Source organism: Aythya ferina (genome assembly GCF_964211825.1).
Source record: "Aythya ferina genome assembly, chromosome: 2".
Taxonomy (NCBI): domain Eukaryota; kingdom Metazoa; phylum Chordata; class Aves; order Anseriformes; family Anatidae; genus Aythya; species Aythya ferina.
This window is the reverse complement of record NC_140297.1, coordinates 16,540,162-16,558,458: the sequence shown is the minus strand read 5'-3', so window position 1 is coordinate 16,558,458 and position 18,297 is coordinate 16,540,162. Positions and strand designations below refer to the sequence as shown.

General features: G+C 40.7%; 1 protein-coding gene across 1 annotated transcript; it reads left to right on the top strand.

Moving 5' to 3' along the window:
* The first annotated feature begins 1,966 nt into the window (after nucleotides 1–1,966).
* Nucleotides 1,967–17,585, top strand: MTPAP (mitochondrial poly(A) polymerase). Its single transcript, XM_084511124.1, has 9 exons — nucleotides 1,967–2,072; nucleotides 4,104–4,276; nucleotides 4,833–5,066; nucleotides 5,387–5,611; nucleotides 10,789–11,000; nucleotides 13,198–13,424; nucleotides 14,594–14,686; nucleotides 14,780–14,853; nucleotides 16,045–17,585. Exons 1-9 carry the CDS (start codon nucleotides 1,970–1,972, stop codon nucleotides 16,378–16,380), a joined length of 1,677 nt encoding a protein of 558 aa, XP_084367250.1. The 5' UTR covers nucleotides 1,967–1,969; the 3' UTR covers nucleotides 16,381–17,585.
* The last annotated feature ends 712 nt before the right edge of the window (nucleotides 17,586–18,297 follow it).

The following is an 18,297-nucleotide window of genomic DNA, read 5'->3' as shown; positions in this document are numbered from 1 at the left end:
ATCGCGGAATGAAGAACCGTTTTGTGAAAGAGAAACCCGAAAGGCAGCTGAAGTGGCTGGTTGTCCCGTCTCGGAGGCCGCTGGCGCACCACGGTCCTCCGGGTGTCCCCAGCCTGTGTCCCTCTTCTGGGTGTCCCCAGCCTGTGTCCCTGCCCGCCCTGGTTTCTGCTGGAGCAGCTGGGTGCCAAACCCCGTCCCCACAGCCCCTCATGTCCCCCCGTGTGGTGGACACACTCCAGAAGAGCCTACGCTCTTCCTACACGAACTCAGTTCAAGCATCATCTAAATAAAACTTCAGCGGCGAGTCTGCTGGAATTTAGGACAACAATGCGTAGGATTTGCTAGTGGCGTTAGGATTAAAATGCTCCGGGTGACAGTAGCATGAGCTTGACCATTGCCAAAAAGGGGCAGGACTGCATTTTATTCCCCATCCAAAGGGCAGTAACTCTTGCAGGACTACTGTGCTGCCCAGCAGCTTCCCTTTGATTATTTTTTGGTTAAGGAGAGAAATGGGACTTCATCACCCAAAGCAGCTCCTGCAGCAGTAGCAGGTGTCGAGTTGAACCTCTGTCACAATCTCACAAGACACAGGCTGCATTTTCTGTTTATTACCTGCAAAAACTGACATTTTGCTGACTGAAGCCAATGGCAAAACTTTCCTTAAAAGGTTTCAGGACAAAGACTCAGGGTAGGTTTTGGTGTTTGAGTACGTGAAACTCCTTTACTATTTACGTTATCTAGACACGCTGACCACCTTGTTTAAAGGTTACAGGCTTACCACTTCTCTATATTCAAAACAGCACAAATGGGGTTCTGAACGCACAGGGCTTCAGACAGAATCGCCACCTGATGCCCCATTTTCCTCAACATCACGACCCAGTGTGTGCAGAGCTGCTGGCAGGGCTGTCCCCTGCCCAAACACACTTGCTTCTCCAAAACACAGAGGTGATAAACACATTGGCAAAGCCCCGTTAAGAAACAGGTATCTGCTTTGTCGAGGTCGGACTTGTTCGATTGCTCTGTTCAGCGCATGTGCTGAGAAATGCCTGTGAATAAATGCAAGGAAGTTGAGGATGATTAATGGAACTAAAAACGGAGGAAGGAAACGAAGGGGATTTAGGAGGAAGGCAGGCTACAGGAGGGATAAAATGGAGAGAGGCCAGGCCTGGGAGAGAGCAGAGCTGGCAGCAGCTTGAAGGTAGGAGGTTCAGGCTGAGTAACACATCCTTAATACACAGCAGCTCACACGCTAGGGTATTTGGGTATCCTCTTTCGGGAACATGCCTCGGTTATTAGTTTCCCTAACCCCCAAATTAATTTTAATTAAACCATTTTCCTTTTTTAGCCCAGCTTCAAAGGGCAAAGAGGAGGAGTTTCTCTCTTTCCACGCCAATGAAATTAGGAAAGCTGCGTCACAGGACTCCTGAGGAAACTCCTGTAGTTGCTACAGAGAGACAGATGAAAACATTTCTGCTCTGTGGCATGGGTATTTAGGATATTAATTAAAATTCAGTACTTTAAAAGCGATCTACTCCGTCTTCTGGGTCATCCTGGGATACAAACCCAAGATAATAAAGTAATAGAAGTATCTTTCCAGCTCTATGGGAGGTGAATAAGAGCGTAGCCGACCCACCAAGTCCTGCTACCCCACGCAGCACCCACACAACCCTCATCTCCCCTACAGATGCGCCTGAAACTTTTACATCCCTGACTGCCTTCACACACCACAGCCAGCGGCGTCCAGCGTGTCCTCTATACCCCTTATACAGGGCGCCGTGACACAGACCGAGGGCACCCACCCCCGAAACTCTTTTATTTCTCCTTTTCCACCCCATAAATAGATAAATAAATAAATAAAATAACATTAAGGCAGGCCTGCGCCAGCCGGGGGAGTGCTGAGCCTCGGCGGCTGCCGTCGGTAGGCGGCGGGCGGCGGCTGCGCGCTGCGGGCGCTGCCCCGGCCCCGGCCATGGCGCTGCGAGCGGGCGGGCGGGCGCTGCGCCTGCTGCCGGGCCGCCTCAGGGCGCCCGCGGCCCGCCTCGGCTCGGGGGGGGCGGCCGAGGCGCAGGAGGGTACGGGGGGGACAGGGGGGCAGAGGCTGTGCCTCACGGGGCTGGAGGGGAAGGGGGCAGGCGATCCTGGAGGGCTGTTCCAGCCGTAATGCCCTGGGGCTGTGCGTGGGGGTTGGTGGTGTAGGGCTTCAGGGGCAGCTTTATGCAGTGTGTGTGTGTGGGGGGGGGTCGGGCTGTGTTATCACGAAAAAAATCCTTCGCTATTTGTATCCTTTAGCTAATGAACATGTAACACGTTGGGTTAAGGAGCCAATTTGGGTGAAAAGTTGTTGTTTTGTGGTATAATTTTAATCTTTTGGCCTGTCTCGCTGTGTGATCAGCGTGCAGATGGTGCCTCAGGGTGTGTGTGAGCACTTCAGGGGGTGGCAGGGCTGGTCCCAGCACCACTGCTGCTGCTCTGGGACTTCTTACCGTGACTGCAAAGCTCTGGCACTAGCTGGGAATGTTGTACGGGACGGGGGAAGAAGGCAATGTGGGCTGCTGCGTGTACAGCCAGACTATGCACAGCTGCCCTTTGGATGCGATCATTGGCGTTTGTGCTGTGCTCAGAGCCAGGAGGAGATGGCAGAGCACTGCCAGGTGCCTACAGCATCTTCTGCTGTAGTAACTAAACGTGTATAGGAATTAAATCAGGGGAGAAGTGTGTAGCCAGCCAGGCCTCATACAGAGAGCTGCAGGGGCGAGAAGGGCTGTGTTCGTTTCTTGGCTGTGGCACCGGTCCATGGGACCTGTCACTGCTCAAGCACCTCAGTCACCATACGCTTCTTCATCTCCCCCAGGAAAAATGTTACGCATAGAGATGGACTAGAGGTAAATTAAGAGAAAGCAGTTATTCTGCTGAAACACTTGATTGTCACCGTGCTCTTAGTGCAAGCCAAGAACTGGTGAGGACCAGCCATTGCTGACGTGCTGTGACTTGTGTTTCTTCTGATGTAAAGTGCTGTGCACAACTAAGCAGCTGCAACAACTGCTTTGTGTAGTTTGTTTGCAAGCTTACACAAGAAACAAAGAGATTATAAAAATACTCCTTTTAAATTAGAATAAATAGTAGCAAGCTTGATTTGATAAGGTTTTCTTGAGTCTACAAAATGCTACGTTTTCCTCAAAATCAAAAATATTGTACAAGGAGCTCTCTGTTGAACTTCTCTGTAGCCACAGGAAGGTAACTGCATGCTCTCCCGCTTCCCAGTCTGGGTTATGGATGGCTGTACGAACAGGGAGCGCCTTCCAGTCTGTGGTAGTGGGATGTGGTCAGATGATTAATTTGAGTTACGCAGGGATGTGGTTATGATTTCAGATTTGGGCTGTGGCCCCTCTGCCTAGATGCAATCAAAAAAAACAACTTTTCAGTGTTTTTTGCCTGTTCCAGCTTGTCTTATTTCCGTGTTGATTCTGTAGGCTGTCAGCAGCAATTTACCTTGCCAGTAGTGTAGCAAGATATGACTGATCTGTGGTTAAATTGATGTGAGTTGATGCAAGGATAGTATCAAATGAAAATTTTGTGTAGGAGTTTACTGTAAAAGAAGGTGGTGACTTGTTAAAAGAAGCAAGTGCTGAATTGTTCCCCAGGTGAAAGTGCTATTTTCGTGGTAGCAGAGAGAAAGTGTCTTTTTAGGGCAGTTTGCCAAAGGTCTGGCTCTGCCTTGTGTTCTTGCTGGGTACCTTGGTGTTAGACTCAATACATGTTGAGTTGTTCGTGGTGAATAGCAAATCAGAGAGGAGCGAAGATTCTTTGTATCATCAAACTTCCTGTGGCAGCAAGGAAAGTCAGTGTTGTTTTCATCCTGTATTTCCTGTATTCATCCTGTATTGTATTCCTGTTTTCATCCTGTATTGTTCTTAGAGAACATAGTTGTTTGTGAGAGATAGGCACTTCTTCATGTATTTCATTCTTTTTTGTTTGCTGTTCTGCTGTGATCCTCTCAGAGAGCCAAAGCAAAGCTTGTAGTTCTTCAATCCCAGAAGAGGAGCTGAAAATCAATTTTAAATCTTTATGTAGAAAAAAACCTTTATGCTCATTTCTACTTGCAGATGCTGAAGTCAATACCAGAAAGAAGACATTCACAGAGGTTCAAACGGAACGACTGGAGCAAGCGGAACGAACTGTTTTAATTAAATGCCCATCAAGACTTAATGAAAAAAAATTACTGCAGTATTTATCCAGTCATGGAAAAATTAACAGTCACTTCTTTTTTGAAAATCGGGTAAGTTATTAACCATGTAAACTGAAATGTACACTCGGACAAAAAATAAAAGCTTTTATTTGGTCAAGGCCTCATACATGTAGGTCAAGCATATTATGGACAATTAATATGTTAATCTAGCTTTTGTCTTTATTAATGTTTACAAGTTGCTGAGCAACAGATTTTTATTTGTGAGTTAGCTAAGCAACAGCTGTTTTAAGTGGTTCTAGCAACCTGCTTTACATTAAATCTTAAACTTTTACGTAGCACTGTAAATTATCCTAAAAATAGAGCTCACTTTTTTAATGAACATTACAGTTGTGAACGTAAATAGATTTCAGAACTGTAATGTGTAGTGCTTACTACCAAGAATAGCATGCCTTACATCTTCTTGTCCTCTTGTGAAAAAAAAAAAAACATCTTAAAAGTGCTGAGGTACAGAAGCTGGTATTCAGCTTTGTGACTCTCATTAAAATGTCCCAGTGCTACCACAAATGGCTGAGTAATGTCAGTACAATAAGTTCAAGGCTTGTGTGTGTTTATCTAACTCTGTCTATTTCCATTCTTATTTTTTTAGGGTATCCATGCTTTAATAGAATTTTCTGAAAAGAGCAGCGTAGCCTCATTACAAGATGTTGTTGGAATTCCAAAGGCTGTAGAGCATCATGTCGTCCCATTTAAATCTAGACTTTTTACCTTCACGCTGAAAAACCCAGTGGCTAAAACTGCTGAAGAAACACCAGTTCATCTCTCCCCTCAGTCTCACATTCCAGTGAACGAGCTTATTCAAAAACTTCATAAGGCAGACAGTGTAAGTATAGATTTCTAGAGTTTTTTCAAACAAAAATGATCCGTGTCCACCTAAGATTTGCAAGTGGCTGTGTGAAGCATATAAAGCAATTTACTTCTATTAAAAAAAAAAATCTCTGTTAGAACTTTGTGTCAGTGGTTCTCATACTTTCAAATGAATGGAGAAAATTATTTTAAATGTCAAAATCGCTTTTTCAATATGACGTAAACCTGTTTGAAACTAATAAAGATCTTATAATTGCAATGATAGTAAGTAGAAGAAAAATATATATTAATAGAAGATAGTCTTTGTATTTTTACAGTATTTATTTTCTTTAATAGATAAGCAGTCAAATGTACATTCTGCTGAATGAGTATCAGCTCACCGAAGAAAATATCAAGCTCCGATTTCTGGCCTGTTCCCTGGTTCAGGATTTTGCACGTGCATATTTTCCAGACAGCACAGTAAAGCCGTTTGGCTCTTCAGTGAACACCTTTGGCAAACTGGGATGCGATGTGGACATGTTTCTGGACTTCCGTGACGCACAAGAGCATGCTGCAAAAATGGTAAGGTTACACCGTGCATCTTCGGTCCTCGTTCTTCCTTGTAATAGGGAGAAAATAATTTGCTGCTTTTCCAGACTTCATTTGTACTGTCAGGGTGGACTTCACTGTGAAGAAAACCCTCATCCTCCAAAGTTGATTGAGCAACACTTCCCAGTTTTCTTATTATCACTGTTTTTTCTTCTCTGGAGCTGCTGGGCTTCACCCATGCCATTTTAAAGCTTGGGTGTGATTTTTAAGGTCCTCCGTGTCCTGGTACATAATCATTCTGTGCATTTGCATTTTGGGAGGGTTGTCAGGTTCTTTTCCTAGGTTTAAAGAGCTCACTTGCTATAGAAACTTTATTACATTACTAGAGTACATAAACCTGTATGTAAGAGTGTGTTAAGACCTTCTGGAGTAATACTGGTGAATAGTTGCAGGTGGCACCGTTCGTGTTTATGGTGTCTGTCCAGCAACAATTAAATTTCTTCATAACCATGTCTTCACTGGTACTGGGATATTGAAATCTATACTGTGCAGTAGCCAAGTGTCACGTGCTTGGTGTTGGGACTGGAGCAGCTCCCAGTTGTAATGGTTACAGTAGGTTGTGTCATGGTCCAGGTTTGTGAAGGCATAATGAATAGGAAAGGGCTAGACAAGGTCTTTTTGGAAGGCTTGTCTCTTGCTATTGGTTTCTGACTGTGGATAGTGTAAATGTCCTGTTGAACTGGAGAAGGAAATACGAAAGAAAGAGGTGAAAATCAGGACAAGAAGAAGGGAGATTTGGATTAGAAGTGTCCTGTGGAGAAGCTGGAGTTCTTCACAGATTCTGAAAATGCCAGAATCATTTAATGACCAAAGCTGCCTTTTTACGTATGTGGTAATAGTTTGGGGAAGCTAGCTTTGTTCTCCTTAAAAAGAAAGAAAAAAAAAAAAAAAAAAGATGATGGCCTTAAGCTTTTGGAGATTGAAAATTTGCTTAGCTTTTCTGTACTATTTGCATATTACCATGTATTTTATTTTTCTTTAAAATATGCCTTCAGACGCTCCTAGTTTTCAGTATTATTGCAGTGATCAAACACAACGAAAGCAGATATGTCAGCTAAAGGATAGGATCACTGTGCCTTTGTGGGAAAGGTTAAAATCAAGGAACCCTTTACTTTAGTTGCCTCCTGAGTTTTGAGGAAAAAACAAATATAAAATGTCTGTTTTCAAAGCATGCTTTGTAAGTAGAAGTTTTCTTTGGTATTGATGCTCTGCAGAGAGAAAATCTTTCTTTCATGTTGTGCCTTTTAAGGAAAATGCACACTCTGAAGGCAATCTTATAGTAGAAGATGAAATCAGAATCATAAACCAGACCTAAGGATAAAAAACAGTGGTCACTGTAAATCTTAGTTCTTAAAATCATCTTACCCACATCTTAACATTTGATTTGATCATTTTTTTTATATGTATGCATCATTTTTTCAGTCAGACTAGTATTAACAATGGACTTGGATTGGTAAGTGTGTGGTTTGCATGAGCACGTGGACTTCAGGACAATGTTAATATAAATTTTGAGGAAAAATGACTATACCTAAAATGAATTGCTTAATGTTTGAGAGGTGGAAAAGATGTCAAATCAATCATCCTTGTGCAGAAGTCCCATACCAGTGCTAGGAAACATTTTAGTGCATTCATTTTAGAAAAAGAACAAAATTTGACCATTGACATCCTTTGTTCTTGTATAGTGAACTTTTCATTTGTCCTTTTGAAAAACTTCTACAAATCAAGCAGGGAGGCAAGTGTAATTGCAGTTGCCCATTTTTTTAATAACTTTTTTCTCCTTTTGTTGAATTTTGAAGTGACAGCATGCCTAGGCATCATGCAGTATTACAGTGTACTTGATAAATTCAGTTTTAATGGAGTGATTCCTGTCACTGCAGATTATTTTATATGAGGAGGGGGACAGAGATTCTCACTTTAACTTCACTGTGCTTCTAAAACAGTTCTGAAATTGAGGTGAAGGTAAAGGAGGTTTTTTTAATTGACATAATGAATAACGACATTTTAATAAAAGATTAAAACTACAGAAAACTTTAAGAAAAATACAGAAAAAAAAGTAAAACTACAGAAATTCTTCAAGCTTTTCTTACTAGTGTTTCTTTACATGTTCTTTACGTGTAAGAAGATGCAAAGTCTCAACAAGATAAGGAGGAGAACTAATCCACTGTAGTCATAATATTGAGCCTCGCTAGAGACATTTCAGCCCACATCTTACTTGGGTAAATAGTTTCCCACCACCAAATTTTATTTCAGAATGCTTCTTTGCCCATAATTTGCACTTGCCAGTGAGTTATGGAAAGGTTCTTTGGAACTGGGCTGTATAACGTGCTTTATTCAGTCGTAGTTTAGCTGAGCTGGATTCACGTAGTTGACAGGAAAACTACAAGGAGTGTATAGAAATGGCAGCAGTTCCAGGCATGAAAAATTCTGCAGTGAGAATCAAGGTGGTCTAGTGAGTGTTACGAGATGCACCAACGAGATGGAGTGTTCTCCCTCAGCGTGAGGACAGATACTTGTATACGTTGTTCTTTTAAGTTGTCTTGTTATCCATTCACAGCAATTGCTGCAAGAAAAGTAAAAACAAGCAAATAAAAAACAAACTAGCAGTGTGTGTCCAGAGCTATTTGCCTGTCATCGTTCCCTAAATGAACTGCACTATTTAAAACTTCTGTTATAAATGTCAGAGAGATGTGGGAACAGGCTGGGTTACTAGAAGTGGTGAGGACTTGTGGGCAGTTGACAGACTTGCTGCGGTGGGGCTGCTGCAGCAAAGGCCAGCAGGGATGCTGTTTGCACTGCTGGCTCCCAGTTATGGGACAGGTTAAGGGGCTGCACGGCATATTTACACTCTGCGGTGCAGCGAGGCTTTTGTCCTGTATGCAGATGTCATCTTTATGTGCTAAAGAGGAAGATCTCGCTGGTGGTGTTGAAACTCCAGAGTGTTAAAATGTGGGCAGATCTGCTCCATCACGGTGAAAGTATACACAGAAGTAAGGTTTGTTAAAGCATTGTCTTGCAAAGGACTGTAAAAATCATTAGTGCAACTCCTGTCCTGATTCAAGCATAGCCAAAGAGTAGAGGAGAATAAGGTGGCAGCACCTAGAGAGGTTTATTCTTCGTAGGGAAACAAGATGTGGAGTACCTCCCATAATAGGCAACAGCTTAATGCTTCAGAGGAAGGCAAAAATCTCATACAGGTGGCAGCGTGATTTATGGGGACAATGATACGATACTTTCCCTGGCAAACTGTGTTTCTAATAACCATACATTGATTGTCTGTCTTAGGACGAGCAGAGGCAGAGGAAGGTAGCGTTAGTTACAGGATGATGCAGCAGCAGGGGGAAGGTTATCTATCTTCTGAACTACCGAATTGTTGCAGCCTTTCAGGAGGTACCAGCAGTGACAGAGGACCAGGCATTTCAGCATCTATTTACATTAAATCACACTTTTTTTTTTACCACATCTTGTGGCAAAAAAGGTCAGTGACTGTGACTTAGGTGGCAGTAAAAGTCAGAGTGTTCTTTACCAAGAGCAGATGATCAGTGCAGTGTTTACCACGGATGTGGTGTGGTTAACTTGCAAGCAGTTTGGGAGATTAGGGAATGACTTAAAACAGAGTTTTGTGATAGTTTTAGAGTAAGTTATTGTATTAAATGTTGCACTTCTTGCTTGAGGATGTGTATCAGTCTACCCCAAAGAAGTAGTTTACTTTACCTGTATCTGCTGTTTTGAGCACCATGCCACAGGGCGAGTATCAGTATTTTATCCTCTGCAAGAGGAACCAAAGCTCCATGTGAAAGTCCAACCAATTAAGAGCATCTCCTTTATTATTACAAAAAAGTCTTCATCCAGCTTCTTAGAGATACTGAGCTGCTGCCTGGGAAGGCATGTTGTGATTTTATTTTTTTTTCTATTTTGCTACACAATTACAAACACCAGCACGCCCAAGTGTCAGCCAATTCTCCATCTTCTTCTTTCCTGTTACCTACCTTAATGTCTGTAGCTATAGGCTTCTTACACCTTGAGCTGGTCCTGCTGTAGCATGCAGCCACATAGCCAAATGGGATTAAGGAGCACTCTTCCTGGTATGCTCAAACACATGGGCTGGCTGGAGGAATGTGGGCAAGAGGAGAGCAGGAAGGGTCACCTTAGTTGTCAGAGTGACACAAATACAGCTCCTGAGTAAGTCTATGGGATGATTTGCAAGGTCCATGATCCCAAATTGTTTCACCTGTCTTTGAGTGCCTGTTTTCTGTGCACTAACACGGTGACAACAGGAGTAACCTCCTCTATTTATGTCTTAGAAGACTAATTAGGTCTCTGCATAATGCTTTTTGTATCATACACATTCACACTGCATTCATTACATGTTTCACAGGGGAGGATAAGTCACTGTCAGGTGTCAAATCAGCAAGCAAAATTAGTTGGGGCTTAAAAACAGAGGATAAAGAGAACAGAGATTTCATGGGTATGGACTTAGTTTATTTGGGTGTTAACTGCAAATGGGACAATTAAAATATCTACAGGAAAATTAATGTCTGATCTCAGAGTACAGCTCCACAAATTTTTTATTTTTTTGAAAAATCTGCATCAGGTGTGAAGCAATTATTTTAAGTTTTAAGGAAACTTACCTTCATTTTGAAGCATTAAGCGATATGCATGCTATTTTTTTTTAAGCTTTTTAATTTAAAAGTGATTTTCCTTTACACTGCTACTTTGAGGATATGAAATGGAATTACTGGTGGTTAGAAATTAATAGTGGTTTGGTTATGTTTTGTCCCTTTTACTTTTTAACTTAATTGTATACTGCTCTTTTCAGTCAGTCTGTGCTGTCTTGGGAATTCCAGAATGACTTGTTGTAGACAGCAGTGTAGTAGCATTATACCCTCATCTAAACAAGTAACTTTACAGTAAGTTACTCACTATTAACCTGGAAAAAATGAATCACTGAGAAAGAAAATAAAAGAGAAAGTAATGTTTTACCTTTTTTTTTTTTTTTTTTTTTTTTTAAGCTCTGCAGGCTGCTTTGAATAATTATATTTTAACTCGTAATTGCTCAGACTCCTTTGCAAATTGTTGTCTTTCAGAACTATTCTTAAATGTCTCTTTAGTTCCAGAACTAATAACTTATTAAAAAAAAAATCTTGTGTTAGAAAAAAGGTCCCTTTGAAATGGAGTATCAGATGAAAAGATTGCCATCAGAAAGATTAGCAACTCAGAAAATTCTTTCTGTGATCGGTGATTGCCTTGATAATTTTGGTCCCGGATGCGTGAGCATACAGAAGATACTCAATGCTCGTTGCCCACTGGTGAAATTTGCCCATCAGCCGACAGGATTCCAGTGTGATCTGTCCGTGAGCAACAGGTAAGGCCTGGTTTTAAACATTTTACACAGAATACTGATGCACTTATGTTCTGGAAACTTGTCATGAAAAAAGTTTAAGCTACCCAGTTCTGTGTTGTTAACAAATGTGAATGTTGGGTCTGAAAAGGATGTTTTTGACTTCCAGATCTTAGTTTTCCAATGTGGTTAAATTAAGATCTCTTTCTGTAGTATGGTAAACAATTGAAAGCTGAAACTGCAGGCCTGAAAAACACTCTATATGGTAAGTTTGGCGTGTAGGGAATTGAAAGCAGACGTGGTTCTTCAGTCACTACTTCCCTTCAGGTATGTGGGCGCACAGCTTGTTTTGATTGCTTCAGGTTAAGCATCATGCTAATTTTCATTATTGTCTTTCAGCTGCTTTGCGGTCATTAGACTCCTAGTTATTTTGGGGTCTTTTTTTTTTCCTTCTTGCTTCTTAAGGACCTGTGTCCACCTGTTTGCTGGCAAAGTATCAGGAATGATAAATCAGCCCACTGCTTCAGAAAACAGCCTGAAATGTTACTGTCGTTAGGGCCTTTCACAGTAGTGCCCAACAGAGGGAGCAGCCTTCTTAGAAATATTTCCCTTTGCATCTTTTCCTCCTCTTCCAGCTTGCTTTCACTTTTGTAGGTAACCAGTGGGTGATAGTCAAGCATATAGTTTGTTTGGCTGTCACTTAGTTTGAAATACCTACCTTAAACCAGTATATGTGTAGCACTGACGTGAAGTACATAATTGAAAAAAAGTACGTAACCCTTTTTCTTAGTGTTGGGGAATGGTAAAATATGAGTGATCATCTTTCAAAATACTTCTGATATGACTTACAGATACAGTGCTAGTACAGATGTTGTGATTTGTCTAGCATCTAATCACATCTGATGTAGACTGAATTTTCTGAATTACCCAAAGGTTTGTTTCAGAATATGCAGGAGTTGTTAGGACAGTATTGAGCAAACGTCTTACAATAACTCTGCTCTCAAACGTGCAGCCACAGTGAGAGGCAGCATGCAGTTCTGTGCAAACTTTGTAATTCCCTGCCAAAGGTTTGTTTGGTTGAGATTGTGTGTGTCTTGTTATTGTGGAGAAATAGCAGAAATCTTACAGACACAAGGAAGCATTTCACAGCTGAAATCTTAGAAGTCCAGGTATTACAAAACTTCAATATGGCAAACTTCCGCAAAATGCTTTGCTGGGTTTTTAGAGGAATTCAGTGTAAGACTGGGAGTAAAAATTCCTGCAACAGTAGTTCAACAAGCAATTTAAACTAAATTTGACCCCAAATTAAGTCTTGCTCTCACATCCTGCTTCCATTTTTTTCCCTGCCTTTCACTGCCTTCCCATTCATAGACTGCAAGAGTGTTTGTACAACCATGTGATGAAACGGATCAAAGCTGATCCATCTGAAAGCCTTTATCCTTCCAGATTAGTTGTTTTGCAGCAGGACTTGGATTGGGCTAGTTATTACGAACAACTACCAGCGTGGTGGATGTGGCACTGTGGGAATGAGAGCAAGCACCTGGAAGCGAAGCTGCTGCTTTCAGCTGCAGTTTTTGCTTGTTTGTTTAAAGAACTTGCTGAAGAACAACTTCAAATTCATTCTGATCACGTTAATAATGTCTTTAACACTTTATGGTTTAAAATTCATAAGTTTGTTTTGTGCTGTCAAAAACTTAAGGATATAAAGCTTCAAATGTTGGTCGTTTGAAAATTACCAAACGGATCAGTCTTTACAGTAAGACTGTAAAAGAATTTCTAGTTTGTATATAATATATTAGAATAGACATATTGTCTAAAGCATTCCAAAGGCAATTGTGGCTAAATTCTATATGGTTTTGGCCTTGATCCTGCATAGTTTAACTCCAAGTATGTGATGGGTTTTTTGGGTTTTCTTTTCTTCTTCATTATGATGTGGAACAAGGAAACAGGAAACAGCACAAGTGTAATATTACTGTTTAGCCTAAACTGTACTCTTCTTATAGGAAGTTATCGGATATTTAATCCTGGACAATTTTAGACATTCTTTTCTATTCTTTAATGGATAAAAGTGGTTTTTATTGCTCTTTTGTTTGATCATTGTTGTTTAATAGATATCATCTTCCCTTATAACTGATGAGCTAGGGCAGAGCAGCCAGCACTGCAACTGGTACTTCCCATTCTCTTATTATTTACCTCTCATGTTTTTTCTTTTCTTCCTCAGTATTGCTATCAGAAGTTCAGAACTCTTGTACATCTATGGCACCCTTGATCCCCGTGTGAGAGCCCTGGTGTTCAGTTTGCGATGTTGGGCCCGTGTTCACGGACTTACCAATAGCATTCCTGGTACCTGGATTACAAACTTCTCTCTTACCATGATGGTCATGTTTTTTCTGCAAAAGAGATCACCACCTATCATTCCAACACTAGATCAGCTTAAAGAACTGGCAGGTAAGGGTAGCTGTTTATCAAAGAGGTTGAAGTGACTTTCACATTTATTTTAACTTCCGTAAAGCTATGAATAAACCCAAGCCATTTCTGTATGCTCTCAAACACCAATGTATGTTTTCCGTGCCTTAAGTTTGAAGGAACACCCAAGTTTCACTTGTATTTTTTGTGAAAATAATGCATCTTAAAACAGATTTAGTTTTGCATTTCTAGTGCAATGCTAAATTCTGCTTACAGGGGTTAGGCTTGCTCTATGCCTCAGACAACTAGAAGTGATTTATTTGCCCAGGGCTCCCACGCTGCCTGTTTATTGTTTATTTTGTTTTGCAGCAGACCTGTGAGATCTCATGTCTCTACAGTTTTTAAGGATTTTGTGCAGATTGATGCAATGTCTGTTGTTTTATAGACACCAGATGTATCTATATTACTTTTTTCTCACAATTTGTAATATCCTTGAGACTGTTGGTGTTCTGGCTGTTTCATACGTAGCTTTCAGGATGTGTTATCTTCAGTAAATCGAATGAAAGCTTGGAGAATGACATCCCAGATTCTTGACTCCTCGCTTATTTCTTCTGCTTATTGACATGCTTCCTTGGAAGCTTTGAGTAGAGAAAAAGGTCTGTGTTCTGTTGTTGGAAAATCAGGTTAAATGTTTCCACCAGCAGTTACCAACAAGTTCTCAAAATAAATCAGGAGTTTTTATACTCAGAATGAAACATGTCATAGGAACATGCTTGTAGAAATGTCAATACCATTACAGAAAAAGAGGTGTGGAGGTTTTGGGTGTGATTAATGATGCCCTATAATAACTATTAACCTCAGAAATTTGTGCTGCTTTGTGTATTATAAAGCTCTGTATCCAGAGATATCAGGTTTGTTAGTTAACTTTGGAGATATAAAGGTATCATATACCATTTTCCTGGACATTTTTGAAAATATGCCATCTACTCATGCTTCCTCTCCTTTGCTTGTCAAAAAAAATATTTTTCTTTTCAATCTTTAAGGTTAAGATTCAACATAAATGGTTAAAATGCACTTGTGAACTTCTAATTTGCTGTGTTCAATATAATAGTATTTATTGGATTCAGTCATGTCTCATATTTGAATCTGATTACATACAATGGCATTTTATTGTTTATCACTTCAGAATACTCTTGTAATCTTTGTTTCAGATGAAAAAGACAAGCATATAATTGGAGGATATGATTGCTCATTTGTTAGCGACTTAAGCAAGATTAACCCTACAAAAAATACAGAAACACTTGGTAGGTAAATCTTCATTAACTTCCCTTTTTCTGTGTGTTGAAAATAATTTTTTCCTTAATGTTACTGTTGGCTCTTGGTTTTCTTTGCCTTAGATGAGCTGCTCTGTGACTTCTTTGAGTATTTTGGAAACTTTGACTTCAGGAAGAATTCCTTAAATCTTCGACGGGTAAGTGAATTTGAATCTCTCATCATTATTGGTTGAATTTCTGTGACAGATAACGTGTGATCATTCTCTGCTTGCCAAGAGGGCTGCACTGTCACTTTGGTTGTTACATATCAGTTATATTATTTGCTGATATGTGTGTGTGTGTGTGTGTGTGCAAGTGTAATGGACATGCATATATGTAAGTACCTTAACTAGCACTTGTTTTTGATGGACTGCTTAGAGGAGGAGGGATTTCAGTGCAACACTTTCTGGCATAAAAGGTTTTTTGCCAGTACAGGCTGATCCTGGAAACTAATTAATTAAGCTGGGTAAATTTTGTTTGCCATTAAGGCTTAAGAAATGAGCAAAAGCCCCCCACATGCCACAGCCTGACCTGGACAGGGGAAATGTCTGTGCTGCTGCTGTTTTTCTCTTTAACTAGTCCTGGCCCTGGGACCAAGGGTATGATGTATCAGTATGTAGACTCTTCCTGGAAGAGGATTAGCTGGTAGGTTCCTCCTAGAGCTTGCAGAGGTTCTGTAATGCAGAGCCAGTTAGCTAGGGAGCACTGATAAGCGCTGTGATGGGAAGTGCATTTAAGTAGCAAACTATGTAGTTGTCAACAGCTTGCATTGTACTACAGCGAGTGCACAAAAGTGGACTGTGACCCAAATAGCTCTCTACTTAAAAACCAAACTGAACTGGGGGGGAATTTCAGCCAAGGCAGCAGTCTTGCTTTGTTACAGTAGCTCTTAGTGAGCACTGTGAGGGGAATGGTTTGAACAGATTAAGTGCTTGGAGTAGTTTATCAGCCTGGGCTGTGCGCGTTAATATGACACACTCGTGCTGCCTGTACACAAATGGAGAGAGGAGCAGATTGCAGCGAGTGAGGTTTGAGGTTTGTGGAAAAGCAAATGGGAGGGTGGCCAAAAAGGCAGGGTAAGTTGTTGTACGTTCTTTGCCTTGAAGGAAATCTAAGCTCTATGTGGCAAGGAAAACAACCACTAAGAGGATTTAGAGAATAGAGTCGTACAGTTAGATTGACAGGAAAATTAACTTGATTATTAATCGACTTTTTTTTCCCCAAAAAAGTTCTCTACTAGGACGGAATACTCCTAACGCTGATGTGATCACTCAAGTGATTTGTTACTTGCTCAGCATATAATGCCTACGTGCAACTTTGTGTGTTTTTTTCCTTTACACTATCTGCAGGGAAAGGAAGTAAATAAACCTGAGTCGTCTCCTCTTTATATCTGGAATCCCTTTGAACAAGACCTTAATATCAGCAAGAATGTTAATCAGCCACAGCTGGAGAAATTTGTAGCTATGGCCCGAGAAAGTGCCTGGATTTTACAGAAGGAAGATAGAACTCAGCGAATGATCAATAAAGAGCCCTGGGGACTGGCAGCCCTACTAATACCATTTGGAAAAAGTAATACAAACAAGATGAGAAGGACAAAGGGAATGGGAAGTGAAACAATCAGAAGCCTTTTAGACTCCTTAAAGTTAAGTAATGCAAGCAACCTACAAAAAGCAGTGGGAAAGTGACTTTCGGCACAAAACCAAGGTAGCTGCTATTCTGTTTTAGGAATTAAATGTGATACGGTCTGAAGAACATTACTTTTAATATTTCTACTATGGTGAAATGGAGAGTCAGGTAACCTCTGGTTTTCATTGTGATGGTTCTTTGTACAGGTCTGCTTTCCTGCTGTACATTACCTCCTCCTTACTCTTCACTTTTCCATCTGTTTTATGAATGAAGAACATTAAAAGGCAAGTTTTACAGATATATTTTGGAAATATCCTTCACTCTGTAAAAAAAGAAAAAAAAGCAACTGACAAAAGCAGCAAGGGCAAAAGCCCTCGGGAATTCTCGTGGTTAACATCCAAATGATGCGTTAAGGAAAAGCTCAAGAAGCAACCACCTTCCAGTAAAACCACATGTTAAAAGAAGACAAATATTAGAGCCATTGCTTCCACTGCAACCACATTCTGGGAGCCAGTAAAACCCAAGTGCGTGCATCTATTTTTGTAATTGGTTTTGATTCATGTAGATAGTGCCGAGACAAAAATAAAGAGAATGGAATTAGGTAGGAGGGCTTGCAGCTTCATACTGGACTGCTCTCCAAGAATAGCACACCTGTTTTGTGTTGGAAATGTGGGTTTGCTCTCGTGTTTACCACCTGTTCTCAAATTTCTTCAGTCTATTCTTTATCTTCTGTACCCATAGAACTGGTTCTCACTGATATGCACTCATGTTTCTCATTTTGCCTTCAGCTTCACTTTAAGCCTGTATTTCAGGTTCCAGTAGGAGTTTTTTCTTGCCTAATCACTCCCCTCAAAGTTGCTGCCTGCTAGGCAACACCAAAGCCTTCCTCTAATGATCTCTGCATCTCTCTGCTCTTTACAGAGGTCCACAGGGAATCACATAACGTGTTTTGAGTCCTGTCCCCAGACTTGCCTTATTTTTCAGATATTCAGCAGAGTGCTGACTGTCCCTCTTCCAGATCAGCTAAACCAGTGAGAAATGTTTATTGTTGGCTTAAAGAAAGCATTGAGTTCTCTATGCTTTCACTATAAAATACTGTTTTAGAGGAAGATGAAGAGGGCTGGAAGGAAGGAGGGCAGAAAGAGAAACGGGGAGAGAGCAGTCAAATGTCAAATTTTTTCCAGGTGGATTTGTGAGTATTCTACATGTTCAGTTTGAGAGCCACTTGTGCATTAAAACTAAATGGCAGGCACGATGAGAACAACTACACAGGCTGCTGTTAAACAACATCTTTTAAGAGCACCCTTTAAAGAAATTCTGTGCAAGAGATGACTGTAACTCGGACATTATCACACAGATGCGATATTGAAAAAGAAACAGTACTCATAGACATCAATATTTTTAGATTCTTTCATTCACTAGTGGTACATGATTTTGTGTGGACTTTCTATTGGTTTAGTCTGAACTGGTATGTTGGTATTAGCAGCTGAAGAGAGTATTCTCTTTTCCCAGAGGTGTATTTGTCAAAATACAAATACACCCAGAGGTGTATTTGTCAGAAATAATTTGTGCACTAACAAGTAATTCCAAAGTATTTGTAAAATACCACTGGGCAGGGAGAAGCACTGTTCACAGTTAGCAATCTGATCAATGACATCTTGAGTGGCATGAAGACCCTCTTACAGATCAATGAGATATTAATTTATTTGTACTTTAAAATAATATTCACATGCATCCATTTCACGTTCATAAACATTTTATCACGTGACTTTAAACAGTTTTTATCTTAGTTACAGGAATTAATTCTCATATTACCTGTTTTGAGCACTGAAGTTCAAACTTCGCTTTCTACTTAAATCCCTGTGCTGCGGTGTGAACTTCTTGGAGGCTGGAAAGAAGTTTGGTGCAACTTGTTACTGGTGCTAACAAAACCTTGTGATATCAAGCTTGGCACTGGTGTGGTGAGCAGTCTGTTG

Excerpts from the sequence above, each read along its gene's own strand:
- MTPAP (XM_084511124.1), top strand. The coding sequence starts at position 1,970 with ATGGCGCTGCGAGCGGGCGGGCGGGCGCTGCGCCTGCTGCCGGGCCGC. Across the intron at positions 4,277-4,832 it reads ACTTCTTTTTTGAAAATCGG|GGTATCCATGCTTTAATAGA; the intron begins GTAAGTTATTAA and ends TTATTTTTTTAG. Across the intron at positions 11,001-13,197 it reads GATCTGTCCGTGAGCAACAG|TATTGCTATCAGAAGTTCAG; the intron begins GTAAGGCCTGGT and ends TTTCTTCCTCAG.